General features: G+C 52.3%; 2 protein-coding genes across 5 annotated transcripts in view; one reads left to right on the top strand and one right to left on the bottom strand.

Annotated features, from left to right (window-relative positions):
- MED15 (mediator complex subunit 15) overlaps positions 1-11,238 on the top strand; it is a 39,815-nt gene extending 28,577 nt beyond the window's left edge. For 3 of the 4 annotated variants that reach the window (XM_083373373.1, XM_083373372.1, XM_083373374.1), the window contains 10 exons: positions 2,146-2,265; positions 4,728-4,870; positions 4,969-5,096; positions 5,673-5,807; positions 7,953-8,016; positions 8,380-8,446; positions 8,970-9,130; positions 9,766-9,932; positions 10,157-10,255; positions 10,559-11,238. In XM_083373373.1, coding sequence (XP_083229499.1) covers positions 2,146-2,265; positions 4,728-4,870; positions 4,969-5,096; positions 5,673-5,807; positions 7,953-8,016; positions 8,380-8,446; positions 8,970-9,130; positions 9,766-9,932; positions 10,157-10,255; positions 10,559-10,695 — 1,221 coding nt within the window. In that variant the 3' untranslated portion in view covers positions 10,696-11,238. The remainder of the gene's footprint in view (positions 1-2,145; positions 2,266-4,727; positions 4,871-4,968; positions 5,097-5,672; positions 5,808-7,952; positions 8,017-8,379; positions 8,447-8,969; positions 9,131-9,765; positions 9,933-10,156; positions 10,256-10,558) is intronic. The other variant, XM_083373375.1, reaches the window with a different exon arrangement.
- CCDC74B (coiled-coil domain containing 74B) lies at positions 11,192-18,101 on the bottom strand (the record flags this gene model as incomplete). The annotated part of the gene is made up of 7 exons (XM_083373420.1): positions 11,192-11,683; positions 12,254-12,304; positions 13,329-13,411; positions 13,504-13,723; positions 17,002-17,585; positions 17,730-17,770; positions 17,861-18,101. 7 exons carry the CDS (start codon positions 18,099-18,101, stop codon positions 11,545-11,547), a joined length of 1,359 nt encoding a protein of 452 aa, XP_083229546.1. The 3' UTR covers positions 11,192-11,544.
- Positions 18,102-18,781: the final 680 nt, after the last annotated feature.

Below are 18,781 nucleotides of genomic sequence, written 5' to 3'. Positions count from 1 at the left end.
GGAGAGGGAGAGTGCGAGAGGACGACTGTGGGCCGACCTTGACCTCCAGCTGCCAAGGTGGTGCCTCACCGCCTCTGTTCCTTTCTTTTACCTGCATTCCTAAAATGAGCAGGAGGCAGGCTGGCACACCGCAGAGCGAGTATAGCCCCTCTAGTGTGCATCGCCTTGTTTAAGAAAGCCTCTTTGGCATGCTTAGGGAAGGAAAGGAAAGCTACAGTCTCTCCCCCCCCCCCCCGCGCCTTTAGACACATCTCGGGGAGAAAAGGGCAGGAGCTGGAGGGGTAGAAAGTTATCTGGGTAGCTACACTAGAGACTCAGTTTGGGGAGGGAGCCCCGAATCTGCTGAAAATTCCAGGGCGCCCAGCTGGCTCCAAAATGGCCTCCACCTGGATGAGAAGACCCCTCTGGGACAGCCAGTTTGGTGCCTCTTTGAAAGTGGTAAAAGGGGATGCGCTCCTGTCTCACTTTTGATAATTCCAGCTCTTCGGCTCCCCAGGGGTGATTCTGGCCGTGCAGTGGAATCTCGGGGGGGGGGGGGCAGAGAAGAGTTGCTTGAGGCTCTGCCTTGATGGGCTACTGGCCCTGTAGTTCACTTGAGCACATTCTGATGGACTGAAGCCGGTAACAGGCGCTTCTGTCCACGTCGGAGAACACCTGGAGTGGCTCTTCCCTTCCGGAAGGCTTTTTAGGACAAGCACACGACTCTTTGTGCATTGTCTTGCCCAGTCTTCCAGTCAGGTTGGCCGTTCATAACTCCATTTGGGAGTGGGCAGAATTAGGCAGTTGCTCCTGGGCCGCTGTCCCGGCTTCACTCTCTCAGCTTCTTTGTTCAGAGGCAGCATCTTCGCCCATCGTTCCTGTTGGCCTCTGTAAGAGAGAAAAGCAGGCCTTACCTTCCCCGGGCCTGGCTGGAGCGCAAGGGCCCTCTGAGCCTGCCTCTCCTTTGGGCTGCCTGTTCCTGCCCTGAGCGGTTCAGCAGCTTCTCTCCCGGGTCAGGCGCCGCTCACAAACGAGGGCAGATTTGACGAATTGCCTTTTTTGAAGCTGCGGGGTGGCTGCCTTGCTGGAGCCTCCCCTCGGACGGAGGCTGCTGCCCGCGGGGGTCCCTGTTGGTGCTGACGGTGGTGGTGGTGCTCCTGCTCCGGGTCAGGGCTGCCTTCTGGCTCCCGCTGGGTTTCCTTTGGCGGTGTGGCAGAAGGCAAGGCCAAGGCAGCCCGCTTGGTTGAGCCACAGTGTTCTCGCAGCATTGCATCCATGCTAGGCCTCCTGTGTGGCTCAGAATGTGGAGGAATGCCTGGAGGGAGTCCATCTGCCGCTGCCCCCCTTGTCTTGCTGGCGCTGCCTCCCATCATCCCTCTGCCTTTGCTTGGAAGCTGGAGTTGCACAGCACTGCCCTTCTCGTCCTTCTGGCCTTCCTCTGCATGTGGTGGATGTTACGCGTGTGCATGTGATCTGTGTCTCATCCCCATTGTGGCTTCTGAATGACTCTTCCCAACCCATGCTGGGAACGGAGCTTCCTTGTTCCCCATGAACTAACCATGACGCTCCATTTGATGCTCCTAAGCTGTGGCCTTTTTCCCCTTTGGTTGTGACGCTCGCATGCTTCTGTTTTGCAGTGGTGGTTGCCGGCACTGATCTCCTGAAATGTGTGCTAGGCTGCTGCAGTCTCCGACTTAGTGGCGATTCCCCAAAGAGGCTGTCAAATTGGTGCCAACACATTAATGCCTTTTTGCTTGCTTAGTTGAGTGCTTGTCAGGCACTGATCCAGCCATAGATAGTGACTGAGCTGTGGGTGGCCTGTCCATCTGTGTCTGGACCCCGGCTTGTGTCCCGGTCCAAGCCTGGGCCACCTTTCTGGAAGGAGGCAAGCCCAGGGCTAGTGGCCTCCAGGCTCCCACTAGATGTGACACACACGCCCATCACACCTGGGCAATGGTGTGTCTCTCTCCTGCAACTGGACCGCAGCCGCCCCCTCCCACCGCATTAACCTTAGCTACTTTGGTAAGCCGGCTGCTGCCAGGCGCCTTCCTTGGATGAGTGCGCTTGGCTTCCAGCTGCCCAGATGCTGCATGTGCTTCTTATCCTGCCAATGTGCTGCATTTCTCGTGTTGCGATTACTTTTGTCTGTCCCTCTGTCCTCCCAAGATGATCACCGCAAGTATGGCCCGAGGTGGGATGCCAATAAGACCACGGTTCCCGCCCACCACCGCTGTCTCTGCCACGCCTCCAAGCACCATGCCTTTGGGTGGACCACAAATGCCTCAGGTACTTCGTGGAACGGAGTGGGTTGTGGCTGGGGGCTTGTGCGAGGGCTCATTGTCTGGTCTTGGTCGTCTCCCACCTTTGACCTGCACTTGGAGCAGCTGCTGCTCGGGGGCCACGTCGGACCGATGGCAGATGGTCCCCGGGGGCCGAGACAGGGATGCAGGTGAGGTCTCTCAAACTGGAAGGAGACACCACACCTGCTCTGGTGTGAGATGTACCTGACACATCCTCAGTGACAGGCCTGGACAGTGTGGGGTTGAGTCCTGGGGGAGATTTCCATCGAGGGGTGTGACTGAATTCCACCCCAACCGCCATTCAGATGGTTCCTCTGCTCCAGATTCCCTCCTGCCTCTTCTCTTAAACCATGGAATTGCGCCCGTCCACAGAGATCAGTGGCAGCCCTGGGCTCCACTGTGCAAGTCTTAATAAGGTGGAAGGTAAACGGAAGAGAACTTTACACATCAGACTTATTTCCAGTTCCTGGAGCTAAAAGAGTAATTTTCTCAGTTTTTTATCATTTTTGCAGACTTTCTGCTGAACTGTCCAAATCTTCACTGAACTTGCATCTAAGAGGTTCAGTTTTTCCACTGCCTTGATCTCTGGGGGTGTCGGGGTGGGGGCAAGAAAGAGCTCCAAGGATGATCGCCCAATAACAGCCTCCAGGTTGCTGGCTTTGCTTCAGCTTGGCTTCCTCTTATCTATCTTTACTCTTGGTTGGCCATGTCCTGTGAATTAAGTCATTAAAGAGCTGGGAGGGGTCCTGTTAATTGGGCTGTTTCTGGGTAGGTTTCTCCCCCGTGCCCCAGGCTGCTTTGGGTCAGAATAGCCACACCCTCCTTTCCCTTCTGCTTTTCCTGCCTTTCATTGGTGCCCGTGGCCTCCTTGGAGGAGTTCCCACCAGCTGATCTGTCCTCATTCGGGCAGCCATCGGGTTGTGACCAGTTACCCTGTTTGGCTAGGTCTGCCCGGTACCCCCCCCCCCGCACCCCCTTGCAGCAGCTGCCCTTCTCTCTTCCTCTGGCTATTCCCATTCCACCAGTCGGAACTGAACCTGGAGATTAAGCAATGAATCTCTGGCTTCATTGCTCTGGACTGGTGGTGAAAGTGGCTCCAACACAGAACAAGTCTAGGAAAAGGTGAGACCACGTTCAGGTTTAGTCATCTTTTGCTGGCAAGATAGAGACGGGTCTTGAAAGCCATTTTTGGTCTGCAGCAAAGCTGGCACTTGACTTAGCTGGCAGCGCATCAACCCGAAACAGATGGATTTAGTCCACATCTCCGTGCGGCCCTGAGTCAGCTCAGGGCTCTTTGTGGCAAGAGGGGACTTGGGTTTATAGCAGCACCCCTGTTGCACTTCCGTTCTTCTGGCTCTCTTGGCGTGCCCTAGGGCCTCCCATCAGCTCTGCTTGCAGAATTTCCTGCCGGCCCGGCCCAGCCCTCCTTCCTCTTCAGTGCTGTAGCATCTCTGCCAAGTGCGATTTCTGGAAACTCCATTCTGTTCTTTGGGGCTGAGAAAAGGCTGCAACCCTCTAAATTCCATTGTCTCGTCTTTGAGAGTTTTCCTTCACACAGCAGCTCCTGACTAAAGGCGTTGTGTGGTGAGGATGGAGGACAGATCTGATCAGGCTTTGGGTCATGAAATTTGCTTTCTGCAAAGGCAGCTGAGAGCTTAAATAAAGAAGCTTCTAATTTTAACATACTTGACGCTCAAAACAACCAAGGGAAACATCTGCTGCCAAGTAGTGGGTCAATCCTGAGAGGAAAGAGTTAACATTGGCATGTTTGTAACTCCAGGTCCCTAGTTAAGGTTTATGGAAAGCTGAGCCCTGGCAGAACCCAGCCATTGTGCTCTGGTAGAAATAGGGGTTGGTGGGCACTGGCAGAGACCTGCTGGGCTTTCTCTGGCTGGCTGACCTTGTCCCCGAGCGTCTTTAAGGCTCCCTTAGTTGTCAGTGAGCCTCAGTGTTGCTGGCGTGGCATCTTTTTCAATTGTGGATTATGAGGGAAGTGGATAGGATTTGGGGACCTTAGGCTAAGGTGAGCTAATTCTGCACCCGAGGAGTTGCAGTTTGTGAACTGGGCAGCCATATATTAATCAGCTAACCAAAGGCCCCCATTTTCTGATGCCAGTTTATCCTATTCCCTCTTGAATTAATTACTCAGAGCCGCTCAGACCCAGGAAGTGCGGTGGAGTCATAGGAGACACAAATCGGCCAACTTCTCCGCGAGGATTTTCAGTCTTTGTGTTATGGACTTGCTTTGTGCAGCTGAGGAAATGGCTCGGGGTCCCCTAGGAATGTTGGGGTACAGCTGAGATGGTGCCTGCCTGTGGACCTCTGGCACAGATTTCCAAAGATTCCCAAGGGCTCCTTGGGCCCCTTCCCTGCTGGCCTGAGCGTGGGGCCCGAAGGCTGCCTGCTCTGCTGAGGCCTCTCTTTCCAAAGACCGTCTTTCTCTTCCAGGTCAGCCAGAGCAGCATCACCCTGATGTCTTCTCCGTCGCCTGTCCAGCAAGCCCAGACACCCCAGCCAATGCCTCCCCCACCTCAGCCACAGCCTTCTCCTCAGTCTGGGCAGCCCAACTCCCAGCCCAACTCCAACGTCAGGTGCGGGCCAGTCTCTCGATGGGCAGCTCCTCTTGAGGAAAGTGGAAGCCGCTGGCCCATCTCTGCTGCGGGCCTGAAACCTCTTCCTCCTCTTCCAGTTCTGGCCCAGCCCCGTCTCCCAGCAGCTTCCTTCCCAGTCCATCTCCACAACCTTCGCAGAGCCCAGCAGCTGCCCGGACCCCGCAGAATTTCAGCGTCCCATCTCCAGGGCCACTCAACACGCCCGGTAACTGGCATCCCTCACGCTTCTAAAACAAGGGTGGTGTCCGTGGTGGATCCCTTCAGAAGGAGCTATCTTGGCAGCATGGCCAGGTCAGGGAAGGAGGCCCAGTGCCTTCCTTCGGGAGCCGATTAACAGAATGACAGAGTTGGAAGAGGTCTTCTATCTCGTCCCAACTCCTGCTCAAGCAGGAGACCCTCTGTCATTCCAGAGATTAATTCCACTGGTTAATTGTTCTCATTGATAGGAAATTTCTCCTTAGTTCTAGGTTGCTTCTCTCTCCGGTTGGTTTCCAGCTCCTATAAACTGCCTGAAGTTACAGCTAAACTGTATTTTAACATGATAAGGGGAGGAAAGTAAACCTAGTAACAGGAGACTAATCTTATTTTGACTGAAAGTAAAGGAAACTCAGTTTAATTTTCTGCCTGGTGCCTCTCCTTGTACCATCTGGTTTTGTGTGGTGGGGAGCTCTTTTGCCTGCACTCGATGGAATGAATGTTGCAAACGAGCCCTGTTTCAGGACGAGGTCAGCCCCTTCCTGTTAAGCCAACCGCTGAACATGCTGCTTTTTCTTCCCCCAAGGCAACCCCGGCTCTGTCATGAGCCCAGCCAGCTCCAGCCAGTCTGAGGAGCAGCAGTACCTGGAGAAGCTCAAGCAGCTGTCCAAATACATTGAGCCTCTGCGCCGAATGATCAACAAGATCGACAAAAATGAAGGTCTGGGTCCTTTGGGGGAGAGGGGGTGTTTGTCCTTTCACACACACACACACACACCCTCTCTCCCTCTCCCTCTTCCCTCTCTCTCTCCACATACACTTTATTGAATTTGTACAAAAGAAAAAAATTGAAAGAAATGGAGAGTGCAAGGAATAAAGAAAATAGAATAACTTCTGAGTTCCTTCAGTACAGTTACAAATATAAAAAAACATTAACCTTTGCTAGAAAGTTCAATGCTACACAGTATTTCTGTAATCAAAAACAGTTTTAATAATCTAATCCCCAAATTAAAGTTTCATTCATTCCAGTTTCAAGCAAAAAGTGCAAAAGTGGTTTCCACTATTTTCTAAAAAGTTCACCCTGTCATTCTTCCTTAGTATCATCAATAATTTTACTCACTTTGTCATTTTGCTTTGCCAAAGTCTCAAATTTAGGCTTTATAAACTTTTGTCACTTTAAATGTAACTTCATCATACCTGGATCTAAAAAATTCATTTTCATCCAATCCTTGATGCTGTGATTTAATTTCGCAGCCGTAGTGAATAGCACACTCTTTGCGTGTAAATCCATGACCATCAACACACGTTAGTCAAGGGCCCCCCCTTCAAGGTTCAAAACATACATTTCAGCTAGCAATGCCACTGGAAGCAGAGAAAAAGGAAGAAGCGATCGGAAACTTCCCTACTTACCTTTGTGTTATTGATCCAGACCACTCAGCGCAGGGGAGATGGTAGAGGGGAGGGGGGAACGGGACCCCAGTGTTCCTGCAAGGTCACTATTGGTTATTCCAGGCTCCAGTGCCACCTGTGGCAAATCTGTGGTTGTGGTATTGGAGCCTGGGATTAACCTGCCGTAGATAAGCTCCATCCATTAAAAACAAGTTCCCTCATAAAGGCAGTAATCCATGTCCAGTTTTTATATCATAGCCACAAAAACACTGGAAAACTCCCAGCAGAAATGCTTACCTGTATCTGAAGAAAGTCTTTCTTCTGCTTAAAGGGAATAAAACTGTAGAAAGTGCTTTAGAAAAGGGGAGATCGGCTCTCGGGTCCTGTCTCATTTGGCCACGCCACCCTAGCTCCACGTACGTTGGGAGCATCACTCAGTTTGCCAGCTGATTGCAGATCAACTCCCCAGGGGTAGTTCCCTGGATTCTCATTTGATTCCAGAGAATTCTTCAGACTGCGAGAGTCCTACCTTGAGCCCCGGGTCAGCTTTGGGGGCGGTGGGGGGGGGCTGGGGGGGGAAGAGACCTCTCCCTTTTCAAGGGAGCTGCTCAGTCTGACATTTCTCCACTAGAAGTCCAGAAGGATGGGAGAAGAACAGCGGAACTCCACCCCACCCCACACATGTGTGGGTTGGAGTCAGTCAGTTGTCATAGGAGTCTCTGGGCAGGATGTGTGGCTACTCCTCCACAGCCACTGAAGGGTCCCTGGGTGCACACGGGCCTTGAGAGCATCTGTCAGTGATCTGAGATCCCAGGTTCTTACTTAGGATCTTGTAGAACCAGGCATGTCCTGTTTCATTGTCAGATATTGTTCAGCTTGGGAAGTTAAGATGAAGAAGTTGGGCAATAGTTACTTGGTGAGCTGCAGGGGTGCATTCTGGGACTGTGAATGTGCGCAAGGTCCCACGAAGGAGCCACCAGCCTCTTGCAGCCATCTTGGCCCCGGCGTGACAGGGAGGACTTTTGTGCCAGCTGCTACTGAAAGAGTCATAAAGAAGGCAGCACTCTTGGTTGCTTTGTCTGATCTGGAAACTGGTTTATGTAAGATTCTGTTGACTGGTGTTCAGCCACCTCTTTGTCAGAATCTTTTGCAATTTTATTATGATGGCATTCTTGCAGTTGTGCCCTCACAAACCTGGATATTAAATTTGGCTTCTTCACCATCTTGGCCGGCAGCAAAGGAGGTCTCCTCGGTCCCCTTGAAGAACTGATCTTTTGAGGTGGCTTAGCTGGTGGCTTTTCTCTTTAAAGCCAGGCCTTCAAGGGTGGGATTGTGTTTTGACTGCTGTTTTTTCTGACTGTTGTGTTTGGGGTAATTTTACATTTTCTTTCTGAGTTCCTCAGTGAAGGAAAAGCACTAAATGGTCCCCCTTGCTTTCTTCTGACCGGCCTGGGCTTCCCTGCCTTTTTCCATTCAGACAGGAAGAAGGACCTAAGCAAGATGAAGAGTCTGCTGGACATTCTGACAGATCCTAAGAAGCGGTAAATGCTTGGCGGTTGCATGTTTCCCTCTGTGAGTCTCTGCTGCTTTCCTCTTGCAATGAAGGGGGGGGGACCTCTATTCTTCTGCTGGGCCTCTCACCTGCTCCTCATCACCACCACCAGCCTCCACTCTACGGTCGGGCACAGCATCACACAGGTGTTCTCAGCAACTAGCAGCCCCATTGTAGCCTTTGTTCTTCCCGGGCCCCCCTGCATGCTGAGAAGCAGGGACCGCATTGACTTCCTTGGAGATGGCCAGCCAAGCATCCTGGTAGTGGCTTTGGCCAAGCTGATCCGAGGAATGTCTGTGCGGTCCCATTTTCCCCAAGAGGGAAGTCTGAGAGTCCCTTCTTCCCTTCTTAGCTGTCCTCTGAAAACTTTGCAGAAATGTGAAATTGCTCTGGAGAAGCTCAAGAACGACATGGCCGTGGTAAGTGAAGGGAGGAGGATTTTTCTCACCTTTCTAATATCCCGTAATATGCCAGCCTGCACGTTCCTCAGAGCCTTGGATTCTGCACTTCAGTGGGGACCTGAAGTTGCAGGTGAAAAAATGCTGGCTAAGCAGGGTCTGAATCTTGAGTTCTCGATGCTGAGCAGGGAGCAGATTGTGCAGGAGACAGAAGGTGAGGGGAGCCAGGCTGGCAGTGATGGGTCAGCCCAGAGCCGAGCCGAGAAGGGCCGGCAGCTGGGGCAACCAGTGGAAAAGCACCAGATTGGAAAGACTCCCGTTCTGATCCTAGTTACTCTCTTTTGTGTTGACGAGGGTGGGAAAAACGGGTCTCCAGAGTGTGTCTGAACTTAAATCACTAGAAAGATGGTCAAGAAACAGACTTGGCATTTCAAGTGCCATCTTCTTTGTGACTTTTTGCCAAGTTTAGGACCTGAGCAGATAGAGGTAGCCACAAAGGTGCTTGGTTCATGCGCAGGTAATTGGTGTCTCTGTTGTATGCCAGCCCACCCCTCCCCCCCCTGCAGTGCCTCCCACAAAGCAGCAGTACTTGTGCCAACCGTTGCTGGATGCTGTCCTTGCCAATATCCGCTCGCCAGTCTTCAATCATTCCCTGTATCGAACCTTCATGCCGGCCGTGACCGCTATCCATGGGCCCCCAATCACGTAGGTGTTGCTGTTGGACTCTTGAAGGACGGAGCAAGCAGGTCTCAAATGGGGGAGGTTTTGGGAAGCGCAGCGGGGCCGAAGTGTTTGGGGATTTGCCATAGTTTTGCATAAATGGGATCTAAAACATGTCCTGTTACGCCTTCCCTTGTCTTAATTAAAAATAAGAAAAATAAAAAATCAAGTTTGCTTAATTGTGTTTACAGATGGTCCTCAACTTACATCCACAATTGAATCAAACATTTCTGTTGCTAAGTGAGACAGTTGTGAGTTTTGCCTCATTTTATGACCTTTCTAGTCATAGTTGTTGAGTGAATCATTGCAGTTGTTAAATTAGCATGGTTGTTAAGTGAATCTGGCTTTCCCATCGACTTTGTCAGGAGGTCGCAAAAGGGGATCACACAACCCCAGGATCCTGCAACCATCATAAATGTTGCCAAGCGTCCGAATTTAGATCACATGAACCTGGGGAGGCTGCTTTGGTCATAAGTGTGAAGAAAGGTCCCGAGTCACTTTTCTCAGTGCTGTTGCAACCTAGAAAGGTCACTAAATGAACTGTTGTAAGTTGAGGACTACCCGGATATCCTGAGGCAGCCATAAACGCTTGGCTGCCTGGATGGCCTCTCGTTGCCCAGGGCTCCGGCGCCGTCCCCTCGGAAGCGGAAATACGAAGAGGATGAAAGGCAGACCATCCCAAATGTGCTGCAAGGGGAGGTGGCGAGATTAAACCCCAAGTTCCTAGTCAACCTTGACCCCGCCCACTGCAGCAACAATGGCACAGTCCATCTCATATGCAAGATAGGTGAGTGGCGAAGACGGCGGCCTCCAGGGTGGACCCACTGCAGGGTCTGACCCCCCCCCAAGTGCCAGTCGGTGCCTGGCAGGGGCGGCAGCTGAGGCCAAAGGGGACTTGGGGACCTTTGGAGTAGGAAAGAAGGGTTGGCACTTTTGATTGATGTGCAAAAAAGCTTTCAGGTGGTTTTTGCAAGATTCCCCCCAAAAAACAAATGGCACATCTGGTTCCAGATGACAAGAACCTTCCGAACGTTCCTCCGCTGCAGCTCAGCGTCCCGGCCGACTACCCGGACCAGAGCCCCCTCTGGATTGACAACCCTCAGCAATACGGTAGGTCGCTGGGGGCCGGCCCTTCTGTGCCCAGCCGCTCCCTCCTGTCCTCCCCTAAGCCGGTGGGGGGAAATCCTGGAATCACACCGCTGAGCCAAAGACCTTTCAGGATCTGTATGATTGGAGGGGGTAGGCAGAGAGCAGGTTGGGCAAAGAAATTGCTTCCAGAGATTAATGCTTCATTTTTAAAGAAGGAAGCGATAAGAGGAAGAACAGCCTTTCTCTCCTCCTGATTATTCAGGGTATTGTGACACACACAGCCTGTCATTGTGCCTCTTCTTGTAATGTTGTCTCCCTTCGCAGAAGCAAACCCTTTCCTGCAGTCGGTGTATCGCTACATGATGTCTAAATTGTTGCAGCTGCCGGACAAGCACTCGGTCACCGCCCTCCTCCACACCTGGGCCCAGAGCATCCGGCAGGCCTGCTTGTCTGCTGCTTGACCGGCTGGTCGGGCACCGGAATCGAGAGCCTCTGTGGGCTCAGAGCTGGCCTTTCTGCTTGCGCTGCTTCTGCCTTGGCGCCTGGCCAGGCTCTTGAGGCCTACAGGAATGTCTAGTTTTCAGGGGAGGGTTAAAAATGCCTTTGCAGAGAAGAGTTTGCGGAAAGCGAACTGGGTCCCGGGAGCCCCCCCCCCATGGAAAGACAGGCAGCCGGTCCAGTGCCAGCCCTGCCCTCAATCGGCAAGACCACCTCTGCGCTGTGCTTCTCACAAGGCATCGTGGGGGCTGGTGGGTGTCTACCAGGGATTGGACTGTTTGGACCCCCCATTCTCCGCCTTGGCAGCCTTTCTGAATGTTGGCATTGTTACGAAGGCATCCTGGATGCTGCCTCTTCTGTCAATCTCTGCGCACTCTGCCATTTTGAAGATTTTCAAGTAATTACTTTGCAGGATGCTAATTAATTGTAGTACAACAGGTGCAACCGTTCAGACACGAATCATTGCATTTGTTTTATTGTAATAAATCTATTGTTACAGTACTTAACATCCAGGCTTTTTTGCCAACCCATGCTTGTATTTTCACAAATCCCTTTGATCTAAAGCAGGCTTGCCTGTATTTGGCCTCCAAGCTCCAACTGTGGCATTAAAGGCAGAGTAAACCGCTGCTTTTGAAGGCAAACCCGTCTTAGCAGTTAAGCACTATAACAGTGGCTTTCTGCAGTGTAGTGAGCACGAAAGCCGGCATACATACAAAGTCTAACAAAAATCAGGTGAGGGGAAAAGGCCTCAGAAACAGCCTGAGGGGCTCTGAACGGCGGTGCCAGGGGCAGGCGGCTGCGGAGTTTTCTGGCTACAAGGCGGTCCTGTGCAGCCTGTTCCTCTGAACGGCTTGTGCTCGCTTCTGCCTCTCGGCAAAGGCGTTCCCCAGCGTCTGCTTCAGGGCGGGCAGCACGGCTCTTTCAGCAGCAGGCAGCGGGGTCAGGATCCGGCTGGAAAACAAAGCGTGCCGAGGGGAGACTTGGGGACGCCTTTCCTTAAGGGCTTGTAAGGGACTCAGTTTTCAAGCAAAAGCAGCTATTCTCTGGTTGCAGCCAACAAAGGGAAAATGCTCAAAATACATTTTTATTGGGGTTACATCAAGAATAATGGGTTGATGTCAGTATTAACATGTTTTGGAACATGCTGGTCAAATGCTGCTTTCAGCCGTGCAGACCAAGCGCACAACTGCATACGGGTACACTTCCAAACAAGCAACCCAGCTTTATTTCAAATTTTAAGGTCTGAAGTTCTTTAAAAGTTCCAAATTATTATTTTCAAGAGGTAGAAGGCAAAGCACCATGTTTTGTCTTGCCCAGATGTAGGTAAAACATATTTGGATGTTTTTCTATGATCTTAATTGTCTGCATTTGGTATTTTTCTACAAGTAAAACCAGAACCTGGAAGCATTTCTGTTGCTGAACTGAGATATTTCAAGGTGCACAGTGCAGAATGTTAATTTCATAATACTAATTAAGGGGACTATTAAAAGGGGCCTGTGTAAAGCCAGAAAGCCTGCTTACCATTTCTTTGGGGCGTTCCTCACTCTGGGTAACTTGGTGTTCTCCTGGCTCCTAAATGAAAGGGCTCGGATAAGTTCCCCAAAGGGTTTGTCCCAGAAACCTTGCCTGGCCCCTTGACAGAGAGTGCCAGCCAGCCAGCTGAAGGGAGCCTGCGGTCAGCCTTGGCTCTTGGTCAAAGAGCCAGCAAAGAGAATGCCAGAGACCAAGGGGCTGCAGAGGCTCAGGTGGGCTGGGGAGGGGGCACGCTCTTCCCTCAACCACAACTTCATAATCACTAACAAGACAACAAGCTAACAATCATGGAGTGTCCTTTACAAAGAAGCCCATGGATTGTGTGTGTGTCCTGCCCTGAACCTGGCATCAGAGTGGGCAGAACCCAATCTTTGCCTTTCCACCCCACTATCCCTAAACCAATCCCAGGAAGAGTATTCCGTGGCTGTATTTTTCCAATGGAAATTACCAAGAGAGCGCCAGCATGATCCAGTGGGATCCTTTAACTGGAGCTCACAAGGTGTGTCTCGGCTGCTCTGCTCCAACACAAGAGCCAGGTGGGAAAGGTAGTGGTGAAGAGGGTGGGCTAGGAGGGTGGATCCAGTTCCAGCCTCTCCTTGGCCATGGATTTCCCTGACTGGGGGGGGGGAGGGCGGCATAGGCCAGCTTCTCCCTCCCAGTCCAAGAACGAGAGCCCTGAAGTAGGACCAGAGAGGGTTGAATTGGCCAGAACATAAGCAAATCAGGTCGATTCTGTGGGACTCGGTGAAGCAGAGCGGAATCAGTTACGAGGCCAGTAGATGTGGCATCTTAACTTTTCTTGCTTGAGAAGTGATCCCATTTTCTTCAGTGCCACATTCAGGACCCTGGAAACCCCCCTGGAGAGTCAAGACCACAGAGGTCTTCTTAAAACCCGAGACTGTGAGGAAAACACGTATTTTCTAAAATTTGAGAAGGCAATTGACATTTACCAATTAGCCCTCTTAGTTGGGGGGGGAATAATTGCACAATGCTCATTTCAGACTCTCGGCTCCAGAAAAAAGTGTGCTGGACCTTTCAACCTTCAGCTCTGTAACCAGCTTACCCAAGTTGACCAGCTAACATGTAATCTTCAGGAATTCTTTTGGTCTTGTGTATATCATCCAGGCATGATCTCAAGTACATCAGCTGCGGGAAGAGAGCAGAAAATGGCTCTTGCAGAGCCCTTCATGAGTCCGGCCCAGGGCATCTTGGGCACCCCCAGTGAGCAAAGGCCTCACCTCTTGCATCTGCATGTGGTTAATGTTCCACAGCTGGCGAATCACCACCTCACATTCCTCCAGGCTGGGGGGCTTCCGCATGTAGGAAGGCAGCACATTCACCAAGAAGGGGTTGGACGAGGCAGCTGGGATTCTCACGTCTCCAGCCCTGCTCTGGCTTGCTGAGGGACGAGGCAGAGACAGCGGTGACATCCTCCGCTCGCAGACGTCCACAATGTCTCTGCAATGCCAGGCAGGGCAGGATTAGTGCTGGAAAGAGTCCAGCACAGCCTCCACAAGGCTCTCAAAGTCAGGACTCTGAAAAGTAGACCCTCTAAAAGGAATGCTGGTCACTATCACAAAAAGCTCAAGTCATTACAAATGTGGACAACAGAACAACACAGTTGTGTTAAACTGTAAAAACTAAAGGTTAACAACACTCCGACATTAAAAAAAACCAGGAGCTTAAATAAATACAATTATTTCTCAGTTTTTTTGTATCACCAGAAAAGCGGGCTTAAATTAAAAATTAAATCTTATCAAATTTAGATGAGAACCAATAAGAATGATCTAGGTAGAATGTGACTCCATCCCCCAATACACAAAATCATTTAATAATTTAAAATATGAATACAGTACATAAAGAGATTTCTAGGATCAGAGATGTCAGTCTTTAAACCTTGGGGCAAGTTTAATAGAATGTATTCCCTAGAATACTATATACCTGACATGCAAGTCGTTTGTGTGTGTGTGTGTGTGAGAGTGTGTGTATACATACACACATACATAATATACTTTCAAATTTAAATTCAGATATTTAATATGTTTCATAAATTCCAGTGAGGAACTAAGATGCACCTATTAGATGTTTCAAAATCTTGTCAATTAGATTTTTTCAAATCTTACTGTATATCAAATCTTACTGTATATTTGTTAGCCGCGTCTGTTGGCTAGGACTAAATTTGGGACAATCTGCTTAGTTGAAATATTTCTTCTGGGCCTCCTCCAGAACATTCATATGTGGCATGTTAAATAGACTCTTGGAATGTAAATATAATGGGTTTCAAAGGTTCTGTTAGCATTGCAATGATTTAATAACTTCCAGAAAAGCACTTTTGATCTTCTTTTCCCAACCTAAGTTGATGCTACAGGCGAACTAAGCTACGTTTCAGAAATAATTTTAAAAATGAATACATGGAAAATCTGGATAGAAGGTGGGATTAAGTTATGGATTGATTTTGAGAACGATTGTGCTTTTCTTATTTTCTGCTGCAAAGGACAAATGTTTGCCCGCTATTGGCCATTGCAACATCTCCAGGCACCTTAATTGGAATATGCATAATTTTCAGCCTTACCAAAAGCCTAATCTACTCCAAGTGGCAATTAAATCCTTTAACAACCTACAATTACCCTTCAGAAGAATCTGTGGGAGAGATAGAGCTTTTAATGGCTGGAATGAAAAATGAGGGATTCCTATTTTGCCTGGACAGTGGAAAAGTGTTAATAAAACACTGATGGTAGCAAAAACTTTAGTAGAGAGTAGTCTACTTGGACAAAAGGTATCTTGGAGTTGCTTAGCTCCAGGCTCGAGCAGTTTGTCAAATTGTTGGAAATTAGTGGAAGTCAGTCCTTCTTATCCTGTAGTTACTCCATTTCTGCATAATATTCCATGCATTTATTCAATATAGGAAGAGATTCATCTCCAGGCAGTTCTTCCCTTGCAGTTGTTGGGAGAAAAGGTGTGGTTGCTCCTGTCTGTGGAATGGAAGCCTACAGTGAGAGTTTAAGCAACGTGCAGGATTGGATGTCAGAGCGCCCCCAACTAAAATTCATCACTGAATGCAGGTTGCTTATGGTGAGGACATGAATCCACTTCCCCTCTGAGCCAAGACAGCAAACATGGTGAACCAAGAATTTGTTGGTTTGAAAAAGGATGAAATAATTTGTGACAGCAACTTATCAGTTTCACATGAGAAAGGGTCATGAACTGATTCAGAAAATCATTCAAAGGGAATCTGTTCTCAAGCTTGGGATTTCATGGGAATTTACAGGTCATTATTAATGTTCTTCAGTATTGGGAGGTTTGTGCATTTGAGTTGCTTCCACATAAATGACAGAAATGAAAGCTTGAAGCCAGCAATTGTGACATTATAAAAATGAAGGTGAGGAATTTCTTCACAGCATCATAACAGCCCCCAAAACAAGGGATCGTTGTTAGGACCCACAAAGTGCAAGTCCATGGAATTTCATTACAAAACTTCATGTAAGGGGGGGGGGGGGGAAGAATTCAAAGTCCAGGAAATTTGGCAGGAAAATTCAGGATTATACTTTTTGAGAATGTAGACGGTGTTTATCACATGAATTTCCTAAATCCGACCTCTTTATCAGCTCAGAGTTCTATATGTAAGGCTCAAAACTTTGAAATAATGGTTAAGAGGAGTTTGCAAAGGAAAGTTAATTTTGCTGCCACACAATGCCAGGCCTCACACCTGGTGAGCCACCAAAGACACAAACTTGCATCTCACTGGCTTCCTCCACCCACCACACAGCTCAAACTTGGCACCATGAGACTTCCACCTGTTCTCAAAATGGAAGGAAACCTTCCTGGGTGTCTACTGAATGAACAAAAGGAAAGAGGCTGATTGAGAAGAGAAACAAAAGGAAAGATGCTGGTTGAAAAGACAAAGGGTGGAGTTCCTTTGTGATGGTTTTAAGGGACCTGACCATCAGTGGCAGAAATGTGTAGTGAATGGAGGTGACTCTATAGAGAAATAAATGCAAGGAAAAAAGCTAATTTATAAGGGCTATTTTCCTGTTTATATATTAAAATATTTCTGATTAAGATAATGGCAGTAGAGGGAATATTTTTCAATAAACCCTAGTACATTGTTCCAATTACTCAACTGCCTGCAGAATGTGTTGGATCAGCTGTGGATGATTATGATGAACTATGACTTCCATTCACTGAAATGCCTTTATATGTGAATATGTGTTTCTCTGTTTCTTCGTTGTAACTTTGTGTATATTTCTCTTTTTCATAATCCAAAAAGGCAAAAACAAAAACACCCTCCTGGAATTACCAGTCGGCCATCCTCCCCCCCCAGCTCCACTCGAAGAGCCGGAAACAGCCGGGGGGGGGGCTTTTCTGCCAGCCGAGGGAAAGCGCGGTCAGCTCTTGCGAACACATCTTGACCAGCAGCCTACTCAAGGCTTGCACGGAAGCCTCGGTTCACACGTACAAAGCCGGACTTCAGAAGTTCATCAACACGTAACAAGAGCTCTCTTACGACTGCCCGGCCACCCGGGTCAGCTAGTAGTGCAAAGCCGATTCGAGGGCTTGGGGGACTCCGGAGGGGCAGCGGGGCCAATTCCCCCCCTCCCCAGGGAGGATCGCGGGAATCTAATCGGCTCCGGACCGGCCAGCAGAGCCTCTCCCCTTCCTCTGTTCATCGGCGCACGGGGAGAGGCGGCCGCTTTTGCACCGGGGCAGAAGCTGCGCGGCCGGCTGGGCTCTCCCACCTGCCCGGGGCTGCTGCTGCTGCTGCCGTCGCCGCCGTCGCCGCCGCCTGAGGCTCCGGACCGAGGCCGTCGGCATCCCTCTCCCACTCGGGGCTCCCCTCCGGGGCCGCCTCCTCTTCGGCCAGGCGCTCGCCTTTGCCGGCCTTCTGCTCCGGGGGCTCCGCATCTGCAACAGGAGGGAGACGCCGCGGCGCCCGCTCGCAAACCCGGGCAGGGGCGGCAACCGAGGCGGGGCAGAGGCCGCTGCCCGCCAAGCCCTCTGCGGCCTCCGGCGGCACCCACCCTTCCTTCCACCGGTCAGCCGGCCGACCGGAGCTCCTGGGCGGCCCGTCCCGAGGAAGGCGGAGCGGTGGAGGCTGCTCCTTCGCCAGCTGCCGCGGGGCCGAGTCAGAACCCGGAGCGACGCTGTTCCGCGGCGGCTCCTCTCGCGGCGTCCGGCCGAGCGAGCTGCCCCGGGAGTCCCTCGAGGGAGCCGCCGCCGCCGCCGCCGCCGCCGCGAGACGCTCCAGCCGAGGCGCCTCGCTCGTTCCGGCGGGCCGGCTCTGAGCCCAGGCGCCCCCGGGGCCTCCCGTCGCCCCTCCGAGCTACTTCCCGGCGGCGCCCGACCCCCAAGGAGCCCTCCCGGGGAACCGCCCCGCCGGCCCGCTTCGCCTTGTCCCGGCGAGCAGAGGCGCCTTCGCTGCCCGCGGAGAGGCCCCGCCCTTCCCCCGGCCCGCTCGCCCACCTGCCTGCTGGAGCAGCGGCTGCATGATGAGCCGGTACTGCAGATCTGCGCGGAGAGAGCGGAGAGGGCGGAGTCAGGGCGGGGGGGGGGGGTCGAGGCGGCCCCGCCCCGCCCCCTCCACCCCCCCGCCCGCACCCTGGTTGCGCCGCTTCAGCCGGTCGATCTCCTGGTGCAGCAGCCGGAGCGTCTCGCCGTGTTGCTGCTGCAGGAACTGCAGGCTGCGCTCCAGCTCGGGGGCCGCCCGTCTCGGGGGGGGCGCGGGCGGCGGGGCGGCGTCGGGCGGGGCGGGCGCGAAGGGCCGGCCGGGCCGCTCCGCCTGCCCCGCGCGCGGCCAGTGCGGCAGGTGGCCCAGCGGCGGGAAGCCCGAGCCCTGCATGCGCTACCAGCGCCCGGGGCGCATCGCGGGCAAGCCGAGCGGGGCCGCTCCAGCCTCGCTCGCTCGACCGCCGCCGCGTCCCCGTCGCCAAGGAGACCGGACGCGCGGCCGAGGGCCGGGGGCGCGCGCGGGGTCTCCGGGGAGGGCCGCCCCCCCGCGCTCTCCTCCCGAGAGGGCCCAGCCCAGGCCGCCGCGCGCTGGAGGAGGGAGAGGCGGCTCTGGGCAGGCCGGCGGCCCTCGGCTTCCCCGCTCCGAAACCTCCTGGCGGGACGGGCGTCCATCTGCACCCTCGGCCCGACGGAAGCCGGGAGCGGGCCCGGGCGGAGGGCGCTTGGCTTTAGCCCCCCCCGGCTCTTCGGAAGCCCCCCTCAGGCCCCGGTGCCCCCCCGAAGGGCCGCTCCACCTGGAGGCTCCTGACTGCCCCTCCCGGGCCTCTTTCAGCCCGACACCCAGCCCTTCCTTTGAGCAGCCCCTGTGGAGACCCCCCCTTAATGCAGGCGTGGCCAGGTGCCGATGGGAAGGCGGAGGCCGACTCCACAGTCGCCCCTCATCACGGAGTTGGCGGCTATTGTGGCTGCTTAGCCCTTTGGGATGCCCTGCTCCAGGTAGAATCGTTGGGAAGGTACTTTGTGCAACTTCCATGGAACTAACAGGGCAGGGATGAGGGGGGGGCAGGAAGC

This window comes from Vipera ursinii (assembly GCF_947247035.1).
Source record: "Vipera ursinii genome assembly, chromosome: 14".
Taxonomy (NCBI): Eukaryota; Metazoa; Chordata; class Lepidosauria; order Squamata; family Viperidae; genus Vipera; species Vipera ursinii.
Note: the sequence above shows the minus strand (reverse complement) of the source record. Positions and strands in the feature narration are given on the sequence as shown.